We start from the raw sequence: 12,532 nt of genomic DNA on the forward strand, positions 1-12,532 counted from the left end.
GGGGTTAAAAAAGAAAGAAAGATAGATTAGAGGGTCAGAGAAAGAAAACACGACAGAAAGAAAGGAGAGAATAAGAATGGAGGGAGAGAGTTGAAGGAGTGGAGGAGGAAAATGAGAAAAAAGGACAGAGGAGAGAGGGAGCTGGCTGAAGAAGAGAAGGGTGGTGTGTTTTTGGTGCTGATGGAGAAGGACATAGAGGGAGGGAAGAAGGGATGGAAAGGAGGGGGGTTGTTCCTCAGTTATCTCTGACAGGCCCATTGAATGGCCCTCTCTTCTCATGCTAATATTGCCTTCAGTCTCCCAGCCATCCGTCACAGCCCAGAAAGACCTTGGCAGGCCCTTTACGAACCTCCCACTCGCATAATCGAGCAGGGGGGAGAGGGAGGTGGCAGTTGGGGGTTACAGACAGATAGACCCAGAGCAGTGAAAGTGGTTCGGGTTAGTCATTGGGCCACCTACACTGTGACTGAGTGTATACGTATAATAACATACAGAAACATAACATGTGATGAGGTGTCAACCAAATTTAAATGTATCGGGGAGTTGGGAAGTGGAGCACTCAGACCTGTTTGTTTGGGATGGGGAAAGAGGTGGAGTGAGTGAAGGGATGGGGGGAAATGGTGTGTGTGTCCGTCCTGGTGTGTTGAGGAATCTTGAATAAAGATGCCTTTGGGCTTGAGTAGCTGCTGCTATAATTTAGGTTACATAGGGACGTTGAGAGAGATGATGGTAGATGAACTAACCAACAGGCTTGCAAAATACCAACAATTAAAACGGCAAGATCATTTAAGGATGGCTGGTGAGTATCAACATGTCTCTGAATGGACCGAGTCATTCCCTCTCCAAAAGAAACACTCACAGACCCAGCAGCACATACATATGGCTTATTGGGTCTTACTGGTGTAGCTAGAGCTAGGCTACACATTCTGATGAACTTTTGCTGACTTGGACTTGTTCACATCTAACAAAACGACATCTTGTGGTCATCAAGCAAAACTACACCTGTAAAGTCCGTAGCCAATATGATATCTCCTTTCCCCTTTTTCTTAATGTATAATTGTCACACACGGGATAGCTGCAGTGAAATGTGTTGTTTTACTAGGTCAGCCATAGTAGTACTGCACCCTTGGAGCAAATTAGCAACTGATATATCTCAATAAATCACTTAATCTGAAAAAAAAAACATCTGACTTTAAAGGTTTGATTTCTGAAAGTATTTTTTACAATGCTTTTATTTCCCACACTACAAAATGGCCAACTGTGACAGGAAACATAAGCCTAGAAAAAGTTAATGATGCCTAAAATGTCAATCTGTTACTATGCATTTTCACCAGACACACTTGCAACAAATCAACCCAACTCGTAAAGTGCCATCTTCATATCACAGGGAAATTACTTAAAGACGTCTGTTACAGAGGCTGTGTTTACACAGGGGGCCCAATTGCTTCAAGACAATAAGTCTAGTAATACCAAAGAATCATGGCAAAGTTCCAGTACCATGCAGGTATCACTGAAATGTAGCAATAAAGTGAATGCTTTACACTGTTTAGATCTGTTAATATGAAGTCTAATCACTAGACACGAGCAACTGGAAACATATCTACTTCCTTAAAGTTGCCATGTTTTAGTCAGCCTCGTTTGACCTTCCTCATAAATATTTACTAAATTCAATGTGTCATTTTGTAGTTAGGCTCGTCTGACCTTTCGGAACAGGATAGTACCAGAGTTAAGGCAAAATCGCAGTGGTCTATTCACAAGAAAGAGATACCATTAGTTCAAAGTAGTTTTAAAGTTCGGTAATCCGACTAGGTTGCCCCCTGGTGGCGAATTTAAACAGTTCTAGTTTTGTAACCCACCAAAAACTGCCATTCCTTTGAGCACTGAACTTCACCCCTATAAAATTGCTTATTCTGTGCCAGCCTGTCCAACCAAATGTGCGTGTAAAGCAGGTTGCTTGGATAAAAACAAATTTCCCTCTCGCATACACCGATTACATACCTTTACTCTTTAGGAAGTCTCACTTTCATTAGGCGTACTTGTCCATAAATCATTCAACTGTCCCAATGTGAAGGTGAATGCGCTTGAACCACAATGGCAATTTATGGTGGAAAATGTCAAGTACCACCGTCACTCATCAAAAAGCCTAGCAATAATAGAGATTGACAATGAGGCCCTTGATCTACTTCGAGTAGGATTAACTAGTTGATATAATTTGTGTCCAGTACAAAGTCAGTCAGGAGTTGAGCATTAGCACTGGCTCACAAAACCAGCTTCATACTGGACAGAAAGAATGGTTTCCACAAATTAATCTGAATCTGGGAGAAGTTGATATAGGGTCTCAATATCCAAAGCATCCATTTAAAGCAAATACTAAGGTTAACCTAAATGTCTGAAATTAGATATGAATGCACATTGTAACCCACCATCACCACTTTAAAGTACAACTTAAAGTATCAAATAAGGTTGTTTGGTATATGACCTCAATGTGAGAAAGTGGATATGAATGCAACTTGAACCATGGTTAACTTGTTAAAAAGGAGAAACACCTTTTATTTAAGACCATTAAAATAAATACTATACAGAACCCAATGTAGAAAAGTTGATACATGGCCTCTGTCTCAAAAAAGGTTAATTTTCATAATCACATTTTAAAAATAGCACTGACAAATCAATAAATTCCCACATCCCTGACACCCCATCCATCCCTCCCACCCAATGACAGCCCATATTTTTTTAGCTGTTGAAAAAAAAAAAAAAAACATGTTATAATATTAATCTCTATATACTCAATCATTTGTAGTTTGGTCCTTTACGTGTAAAGACCCCCCCTAACAGTTTGGTGAGGTAGGTTACAAAAGTGACACCACCCTTTCAAATCAGATATCTCTTAAAAAAAAAAAAAAAACGACCTGTCCTTTTGAAACTCCCACAGCAGGGTTCTTGTGACAGTTCGAAACAGGGTATGGATTGTAAATCCCCTCCATAACCTATTCTGCAGTGAGCAGTCAGTTCCCATGCAGCCCCACCAATAAGCAACAGGTTTCAAACAAAAAATAATGCTACCTCACAACTTGGGACTATACAGGATAAAGCAGAAATATAAACAAGAGAATAGCACAGCAGAGAGCTCAGACATCAAGAGGAAAACATTTCATACTCATTCATGATTGCGATTTTTTTTCTGCTTTTTTCTATACAATGTTTTTTTTATTTGTTGAAGCCCCTTAAACGAACCTTTAAATACCCACTGAGAATAGGGTTGGATACCAATTTCAGTATACATTGTAATCTTTAGAAGCTGTATTCTGGCAAATGGTAATGTAATAACACATCTCCAAGACCAAAAAGTCCAAGGTATAGTTTGTTGCACACTTACTGAAGAACTCAAAACACCCACTGACTGTAGATCAATGATACACTTTACAATAGTAAGAACGGTGCATCCAAAATGGCACCCTATTGCCTACTGTGCATTATAGGGTATGTATGGTGCAGAATCAGACAGCCAGAGCCAGCATAAAAGCAGGTCACACCCCCCCGCCGACATACACAAATGCCACTAAATTGCACCATTGGGGATAGAGTGGATATATCATAACCATAACTTGGATAGTCAGGACAGGGTTGAGTTGGGAGGGGGCACAGAAGCCATTATAGTAATGAATGATGTGGCCTCTAACTATTTGGGTTCTTCTTTAACAACCATTATCAATTCTAAACTTCAGTCTGAGTAGCGCGATTGCCCCCATCATGTCAGGGAGTTGAGCTTAAAAACAAACCCATCAAAACAGAACACATTTTTGACTTTAGAAAGACAATGGGAAGGGTTAGGTAGGACTCAAATAAGCTTAACTGCAGACTAAAGGAATGGGCCATAAAGACCGCCCCCACCCCCACAGTTAAGAGAAATTTGAGTTGGGTTAGAATACTAGGTCAAGGATCAGAATCATGGTGAAACAGGATCAGATTGCAGGGGAGGGATCTAGAAGGATCTAATTGTATCCCAGGTAAAGGTGGTAGGGACCAAGGAACCTCATTTAAAGGGGCAGGGGGACGTTTTTGTTCAGTGTTTGATGAAGTGGGAGGTTGGGACGGATATGGAGGGGGGGGGGGGGGGACCTGGGGCCAAACGAAATCCTCTAGAATGTAGAAACTAGATGAGGTCAGCCACGTTCATTGGCATCTCCTCGACGGTGGTGTTGTAGAACGTCTCAATGTCCCGCAGCGTACGCTTGTCCTCCTCAGTCACCATGTTAATGGCAACGCCCTTACGACCGAAACGACCACCTCGGCCAATCCTGACAGAGGAAGCAGAGGTTAGGTTGGACATTAGGTTCCATCTAAGGTGACATGTAGTTCAAATGCAACTGTGGCAGGTCGATATGACCCTTCATTGAATGTTGTGCTTTGCGCCACTGAAAGAGCTATAGGTTCATGCTATTACATAACAATTAACCATTTACACCCCCCCCCCCCCCCCCCCCAATTCGTTAGTTAAATCTGGTGAAACCATTGAATGAAACCCGACGGAACACTGAAAGGATTCACAATTTCAACCAACTAGTATCAAACTACATAACGCTGTATTCAGCCAGTGTGGAATCTGATCATGAGTTCCAGAGCCCTGAGGTTTAGAACACGCCAGCCAACAGAACGCTGACAGGCGGAACTAGAACACTCAGGGGGTTCCAGAGTCAGTTGACACGCATGGATTTCATCATTATACAGCCATAGTTTAGCATGTCAAACGCATGGCTGACCTGGTATCAAAGCCATTTGCTTTTACGTCAACCACGTGTGAAGTCAGACATATTTCCACAAAGGACAATAAAGTCTAACGCTTTATGCTGGGAGTCATAGTATTAGTCTCACCTGTGGATGTAGTTCTCCCGGTTGGTGGGCAGGTCATAGTTGATGACCAGTGACACCTGCTGGACATCAATACCTCTGGCCTGGGGGACAAGGAGAGAGATGGGGGGACAGTCAGTCCCAGGTTAAAAGGTGACTAAAGACAGGCTGATGGCATTTGGGACACAGGTCACAGTACAAATAGGCCCAGTTGGCCAGTCAGTAATACCGATGTATAAAAGGTTGAAAATCAAGCGCTGTAAAAGACTACTTTATAGACATTGGAGAAAGCCAAACTATTCTATGGAAATGGAGGATCATGCCAACTAATTCAACCGTTGAGCAATACCATGATACCATCTAGACTAGAGGGATAGGTAGCACTGGAAACATTGTGTGCAATACTTGCTATTTTGAGTCAGTCAACAGCAAGGAAAGAAAGTTAAATTAGCAAAAGGTTGTAAACTGCTAATAAGTTGTGAGTAGGGACTGTGAGCCCAGTCACTGTGGAGAGCAGATTCTAGATTCTCTACCAGAGACCTTCATTCCATACACAGCACACAAGCTGGGAGGAGAGTTATCTCTGGACTTAAATTAACAGGAAGTGGGCGGGGAACCATTATAGTGAGACACCATCGCATGGAACAGGGAAACTACTTGAGCTCGATGTCATTGCCGGAAGTGACTTACCAGCAGGTCAGTGGTGATAAGAACTCTACTGGAGCCTGAGCGGAACTCCCTCATGATCAGGTCTCTCTCCTTCTGGTCCATGTCTCCATGCTGGAAGAGGACATAATATACACATCTTATTAGGCATAGGTTATGTGGGTGTAGCTAAATGCTTGGGTTCCTAGCGCCTACAGCATAGTTATATCTAAAAAATATAAAAGTAAAGAGTTTAGGGTGAATGGTAAGCCATTACTATGTTTCGCAGAAAGACTTCAGGTATAGAGGTGATATGAATACACAAACCACTTCAATTATGGCTATGAGATTCTAGACTTGGACATTGAAGAAAATATTACTGTATGATTACAGGAGTTGGACTTGAGGTAACGTCAAACCACTACACAACATGCAAATACTGTGCCCATAGCATGAACCAGCCTATTCCTCACTGAACAGAGTTGACTGGGATGAATATGGACTCCTTCTCTTCCCCTGGCAGATATAAGACTCAGCGCCATTAGAGGACACTGCCTTGCCCAGTTGACAGGGGAGATGAGGGCAGAGCATAGATGTATAAAAAGGAGTTATGCAATTTCTATGGGACAGCCTCACATTGACATAGCTATGTTATTTAAAATCAGAGCAGAATTGTTAGGACAATATTGTTAGAATGTTTACACTGAACAAGACACTCGAAGCCCTAGGGAGTCTAAAATGACCCATGACAGAGCAGCATTTAGTCAACTTGATTACACTTTAATCTCACTAGGCAAGTCAGTTAAGAAATGTTTATTTAAATATTATTTACAATGACCTACCAAAAGCCCTAGTTCAGTTACAGAGATGATTAAAAAGAAAATCCAAAATACCACCAAGTCTAGTAAGAACATAGAGACCCGACAAGATAAATTCTCAAACCAATGCTGTAGCCCAAGTTCACTTCAAGAGAAGTGTTTATACATGCAATGATCCAACTTCTTTAAAGCCTCATTAGCCTCTTACCCAGAGCAGTTTAAGGCCACAGACATTCAAGTTTATCGTCTCTTACCAGAGCAGAGACGGTGAAGTCCCTGGCGTGCATCTTCTCAGTGAGCCAGTCCACCTTCCTCCTGGTGTTTATGAAGATCACAGCCTGGGTAATGGTCAGGGTTTCATAAAGGTCACACAGGGTGTCCAGCTTCCATTCCTAACAGGTGAGACAGAGGAACAGATCAGGGGGATGACAAAGCAATGGAATATAGCGTTGATGCACCAGTTAGGCAAACCCATATTCATGCACAATATGGAGTTAGGGAAGATGTGCTGGGTCATGAGTGAACCCTCTCCAAAGTTCTCACTTTCAATTTACACATCTCAACTTTCTTTTACCTTAGTCTGCAAGCCAACTCAACGTAGCCTTTAATCACTACAAGTCTCATGAGAAGTTATAAATCATCAAAACTAATGCCCAAGAGCCAATAACCATTGCAAGGCATTTGTCCAATAGAGGGGTGTGTTTTCAGGGTGACAGTCAGATCATGCCCCCAGAGCCCTGAGGCCCAGTAACAACCAGCTGACAGAAGGCCAACCCAGGCCACAGGGAGCCCCAGGGGATTCTGGGATCAGTTGACAAGCACAAGTTTAATAAAACAGTCTTTACCTTACTGGCAAGAGAAGTCTTAATGTTGACCGTCCACGTTTACACCATGCCTATGGTTCTGTGATGAGCTAAGATGACATGCTACTTAGTGGGGCTTTTGTACCCTTGGTTCAGTAAAAGTAACCGAAAGGTTACAAGACCAAATCCCAGAGCTGGCAAGGTAAAAATGTGTCATTCTACTCCTGAACGCAGTTAACCCACTGTTACTAGGTCGTCATTGAAAATAAGTATTTGTTCTTAACTGACTTGAGTAGTTAAATAGAAGGAAAAATTTTTTTTGAGTTCACTTCAATTACCTTTAACCAAATGTTCACATACCAGCTGTCAGAAGATGTGTTTACCATGTAAACGCAATCATTAAAATGAGAAGCAAATGACTGTAGGTACAGTCAAACCAAGCCTTACTCTAAACTCGCCTAAGGTCTACATCTAAATAAATAACAATCCCACCTTCAACTGATCCTAGATCTGTGCCTAAGGGCAACCCTCACCTCTTTCTCAACGTTGATGTAGAACTGGCGGATACCCTCCAGGGTGAGCTCCTCCTTCTTGACCAGGATGCGGATGGGTTCACGCATGAACTTCTTGGTGACCTCCAGCACATCCTGGGGCATGGTGGCAGACAGCAGCACCACCTGGAGGGGTTAGAGGTTAAAGGCCATTAGATAGTAATGTAACATCTGTTAATTCTTACCTCCACTAGCTACTACCTGGTAGCATCCAATTCCCCAAATTGAGCACTCACTTTAGTCACTAGAGGGAATAGGGTGCCGTTTCAGAGAGCAATGGTCAACCACATGGAGGTTAGGCATGTTGAACTCAATCAACATTACCACAAACTTTTTACAACAGTTCAACCTCAGGGAAGAGGCAATGCCAACCTCAATCACATGAGTGACAGGTATGGTTGAGTGTGGTGACTTGTTGCAAACTGACAGCTGTGAAGCAAGTGAATAAGTTGTAAACTGCTATTAAGTCGTGAGGAGGGACAGAGAGCCCAGTCACTGTGGAGAGCAGATTCTAGATTCTCTACCAAAGACCTTCATTCCAGACACAGCACACAAGCTGGGAGGAGAGTTATCTCTGGCCCCCCCATACTATAGGGAGTGGGACAGTTTCAGCGTAACACCACCACTGCATCAAGTTCATACTTCCCTTACGGCAATTAACCATGACAAACGTTTCTAGTAATGTCAACGACAGACACATATGTCAAATGTCTCAAGCTCAAGTAGTCGGTCCTACTCAGATTGACGTACCTGCGTGCTGGTGGGGAGCTTCTGGAAGATCTCGTAGATCTGGTCCTTGAACCCTCGACTCAACATCTCATCTGCCTCGTCCAGCACAAACATCTTGATGTTCTTGGAGGCTGGATGGAGGGAAGGCGTAGTGATGCAACAAGAACTAATTAAACAAGAACTAATTAAACATGCATATACAAATGTAATTCTATCTTTACTGGTAATATCACCACTAGCAATATTAGACGGATGAAATCCCAAATTATTTTTTCCCTACTACTTCACAACAAAAAGTGCTGAGTGCTGTATTCAGCCAGTGTGGAATCTGATCACGAGTTCCAGAGCCCTGAGGTTTAGAACACACCAGCCAACAGAACGCTGACAGGCGGAACTAGAACACTCAGGGGGTTCCAGAGTCAGTTGACACGCATGGATTTCATCACTATACAGCTCTATAACCACACCCGGACACTCAAACGCATAAACACCAATTCAAACTGTACAAGCTACATCTGATAATTGAGCACACGCAAAATAAAACATTGTAAAGCCTCACGCCAAGTGTAACTTCAACCCATCGATTGTCAATTAAACGTTTGGTCAACCACTAGCCCAGCACTTACCCAGGTATTTGCGGTTCAACATATCAAACACACGGCCAGGGGTCCCCACCACTATGTGAGGGGCCTCAGCCTGGAGCTTGGTAACCTCGTTACGGACATTGGTCCCTCCTATACAGGCATGGCAGGAGGCTCCCATGTAGTCACCCAGGGCCAGGATCACCTTCTGGATCTATCGAGGAAGGAGAAAAAAAGAAAAAGCATTAGCTAGAGGGGTATCGTTTTGAGTTCTGATCGGTGATGTGTGTCAGAGGTGCAACTAGAATAACTGAGTTGGTATTGGTTTGAAAGAACGTCAGTTTAAGTGACAAGGTTAATTAATTCCCAATTCATCTGGCATCGGAGTATTGTGAAGCATGTGTAGCCCATTACAGGGAAAAGTCTTTGGCCTGGTTGACTTGTACATGTCAGGTTTGGCCAGTACATTTCTGTTATACGCTATACAAACTGTTATAATGTACAGGTTTTATAGATCTATGCCCATAGCATGAACCAGCCTATTCCTCACTGAACAGAGTTGACTGGGATGAACATGGACTCATTCGCTCTTCCCCTGGCAGATATAAGACTCAGTGCCACTAGAGAACACCGCCTTGCCCAGTTGACAGGGAACATTAGGTTACCACACACAGGAGGCAACGAGTTTAGAATAGTGTGACATTACTTAGTGTAATCTAGTTACATTTCTGTCAAGTAACGTGCCCATTCCCCCCAGGACATACCTGCTGAGCCAGCTCTCTGGTGGGGGCCAGGACCAGGGCTTGGGTGCCCTTCAGCTCCATGTCAATCTGCTGCAGAATGGAAATGGCGAAGGTGGCAGTCTTCCCAGTACCAGACTGAGCCTGTGCAATCACATCATAACCTGGGAACAGGCAGGATGGGAGATTGTCAATGTCAGCTCATTATATATATAAAAAAAAGTGGCATACTATACAACCCCCCCCCCGTTTGCATTTACTATACCATTAACGGCACAGCTATTTTGCGATTACTTGAACACATGCTTTTTACTAGCACGTCAGCTAACAAGCATACACATTTAAGTGTAACGAACCACCCACTACCAGTTTAAGAGTTAAATTCTCTGTAAATTAAAGTAAAAATGCACTACATTTGACTGGCTGTTACATCTGTGCCCATAGCATGAACCAGCCTATTCCTCACTGAACAGAGTTGACTGGGATGAATATGGTCTCATTCGCTCTTCCCCTGGCAGATATAAGACTCAGTGCCATTAGAGGACACCGCCTTGCCCAGTTGACAGGGGGCTTTAAGTAAAGCAGAAGTAGTGACTTTAGTTCCCTTGGCTTAAGTGAATGTTAGAGGTCGTTAAGGTGACAAGTTCATGCTTTCTTAAGAGTTTAACTCCCCCATAAGGTTAATAACATTTAGACCCAACCATCTGAAGTGTGAGTGTGGTTGAATACTCACCCTTGATACAAGGGAGGATAGCCCTCTGCTGGATAGCAGAGGGTTTTTCAAAACCATAGGCATAGATTCCCCTGAGCAGCTTCTCGCCCAAGTTCATCTCATCAAAACTGTCCACGATTTCATTCCAGTTGCTCTGTAGAAAGTAGAATATAAACATGACCATACACTTATCCAGTGCAACTTGATGACCTACTGTTTTAGCATCGAATTAAGCTGATAAAACACATCAAGTTGGAATTGGCGCTCTTGAATCGCTTTTCCTTTTCATCCAATTTAGCATTACTCACCTCAATGATCCCATCTGGCTCCATGCCCTCAGGGCCATTATCTCTGGGAGGTCTGAAAAATATATATTTTTTAAATATGACATTAGCAAATTCCATAAGGGACAACAGCAAACAATCCTACACATTTTAACGTAAAGCTGCCTTTAAGCTTGAAGACAAATATCGTTACTTATAGGCTACACTGGACAGGCGATACTGTTCAAGTGAGAAATTGTTTCTGGTGGAGACGTAATTTCTACTAGAAAAAGGATTACAATAAAGTCAGTTAACCGTTTCGTAAGTATTGCTAAACAGACGAATTGCACAATGGAGATTGTGTAGAGTAGAACACGTAGAGAGTGGGCGGGAGGCATTTCCCGGAAAAACGCCCATGGTCGAAAGGCGGCCATTTCTTTTTCAGATATTTCAAGATGGTCGTTTACCAAGGCCCGAATTCCAGGGACGGCTAGCAGCATGCGTAAACGACGATTGAACGTGTAAAATACTTGTTTAAAATTACTTAGATGTTCAAAAACGGACTTAACGTAATATTACAATTGAAAGTAATCTCTGAAAATAATTCTGGTTTACATGCGCTGGTAATCATCATGTTAAGCATTAGCCTGCTAGATAGCAAACGAGGCCCAATGTCGATCACTCCGAGTGAATTGGCAACCAGATCAATATTAAGTCAACAAATCGCGAACATTTTTTTAAACACAATACCTATCCACTTGGGATGTGATAAATAGGTCAAACAAAACTAGCAATAGCAGGACAATAAGGCCTGCCATTGTCACGCCGGTAACTACGACCATGTGCGTGACATTTCCACCCCCCGCCCTTTGCTCGAGCCATCCTGCTGGACCTGCCCAAGATCTTTCGATAAATAAATGTATTGACGTATTTTCAGAAGTGAGGCTCACTAAATTCACATTACAACACAGAAAAGCCACAACAGGTACGCCTATTCCGGAAAGGCCTAGGCTAAACCAGGCTCAAGTCAAGTTCGTCACTCACGTGCTTGCCGAGAAGCCGGCACCGCAGCATATCGTACTGAAAATTGGCTAACGTTCCGGCAGCGGTTTTCCAAACATAAAAGTTTAATTCGTACGCTTTCACAACAGAAAATAAAATGCTGTCGATCGATGTTGGTTATATTACGTAATATATATTACGAATAACTCGTTACCTAAAAAAGGCCGAATTGAGGGACCTTTACACATAGGTTACGTTAACTACATATAACGTTAGCATACAGGCTAGCCAGATATCTAACAAGTCAAAGTCAAATAGTATGCGTTACGATAATACATTTTTTCTTTGAAATTACAATTTGATGAATTTTACGCAATACAGTTCTAAAAATGTGCGTTCCTTACTGTACCTGTCTTCATATTCAGCCGACATTATCACAAAGGAAGAGAATGTGGCAGAAACCTTATATATACGTCTACGTGTTGAGCAAACTAGCGATTTCATTGCAGCAGTGCCCTATCAATCAACTCTGACTCCACCCGTTTTGATATATCATTGGCTAACTCATACGTCATTATAAAGTGATTGGCAGCTTAATCGCGTTTATTTACACTAAAGTAGGCGGGATATAATACATAACCCTCCCATCGCATGTAACTATTGGGCAAAAGCATGCTTGAAGTCAGTTGTCATTGGGTATTTCCTTTGCAACGTTGAACGCGCTCGAACACTGATCTTAGATCAGCGTTTCCGATCATGTTAACAACTTCAACTTTCTAGAATGAGATTTCTGAAACCGATGCAGGAACAGTTTATTTCGCACCACATATCACCAGAGCC

At 42.6% G+C, this 12,532-nt stretch overlaps 1 protein-coding gene and 3 non-coding genes across 4 annotated transcripts; all 4 read right to left on the minus strand.

Moving 5' to 3' along the window:
• Positions 1–2,521: 2,521 nt before the first annotated feature.
• On the minus strand, positions 2,522–12,204 carry LOC110500376 (eukaryotic initiation factor 4A-I). Its single transcript, XM_021577710.2, has 11 exons — positions 12,102–12,204; positions 10,736–10,787; positions 10,449–10,581; positions 9,740–9,879; positions 9,021–9,189; positions 8,416–8,525; positions 7,648–7,791; positions 6,566–6,703; positions 5,539–5,628; positions 4,873–4,952; positions 2,522–4,298 (listed from the first exon to the last, which is right to left on the minus strand). Exons 1-11 carry the CDS (start codon positions 12,194–12,196, stop codon positions 4,154–4,156), a joined length of 1,296 nt encoding a protein of 431 aa, XP_021433385.2. The 5' UTR covers positions 12,197–12,204; the 3' UTR covers positions 2,522–4,153.
• Positions 4,584–4,726, minus strand: LOC118943025. Its single transcript, XR_005038761.1, has one exon. It is a non-coding gene; the product is annotated as a small nucleolar RNA SNORD10 (small nucleolar RNA).
• On the minus strand, positions 7,012–7,147 carry LOC118943027. The gene has a single exon (XR_005038763.1). It is a non-coding gene; the product is annotated as a small nucleolar RNA SNORD10 (small nucleolar RNA).
• On the minus strand, positions 8,703–8,845 carry LOC118943026. Its single transcript, XR_005038762.1, has one exon. It is a non-coding gene; the product is annotated as a small nucleolar RNA SNORD10 (small nucleolar RNA).
• Positions 12,205–12,532: the final 328 nt, after the last annotated feature.

The sequence above is a fragment of the Oncorhynchus mykiss genome, chromosome 21 (assembly GCF_013265735.2).
Source record: "Oncorhynchus mykiss isolate Arlee chromosome 21, USDA_OmykA_1.1, whole genome shotgun sequence".
Classification (NCBI taxonomy): Eukaryota; Metazoa; Chordata; class Actinopteri; order Salmoniformes; family Salmonidae; genus Oncorhynchus; species Oncorhynchus mykiss.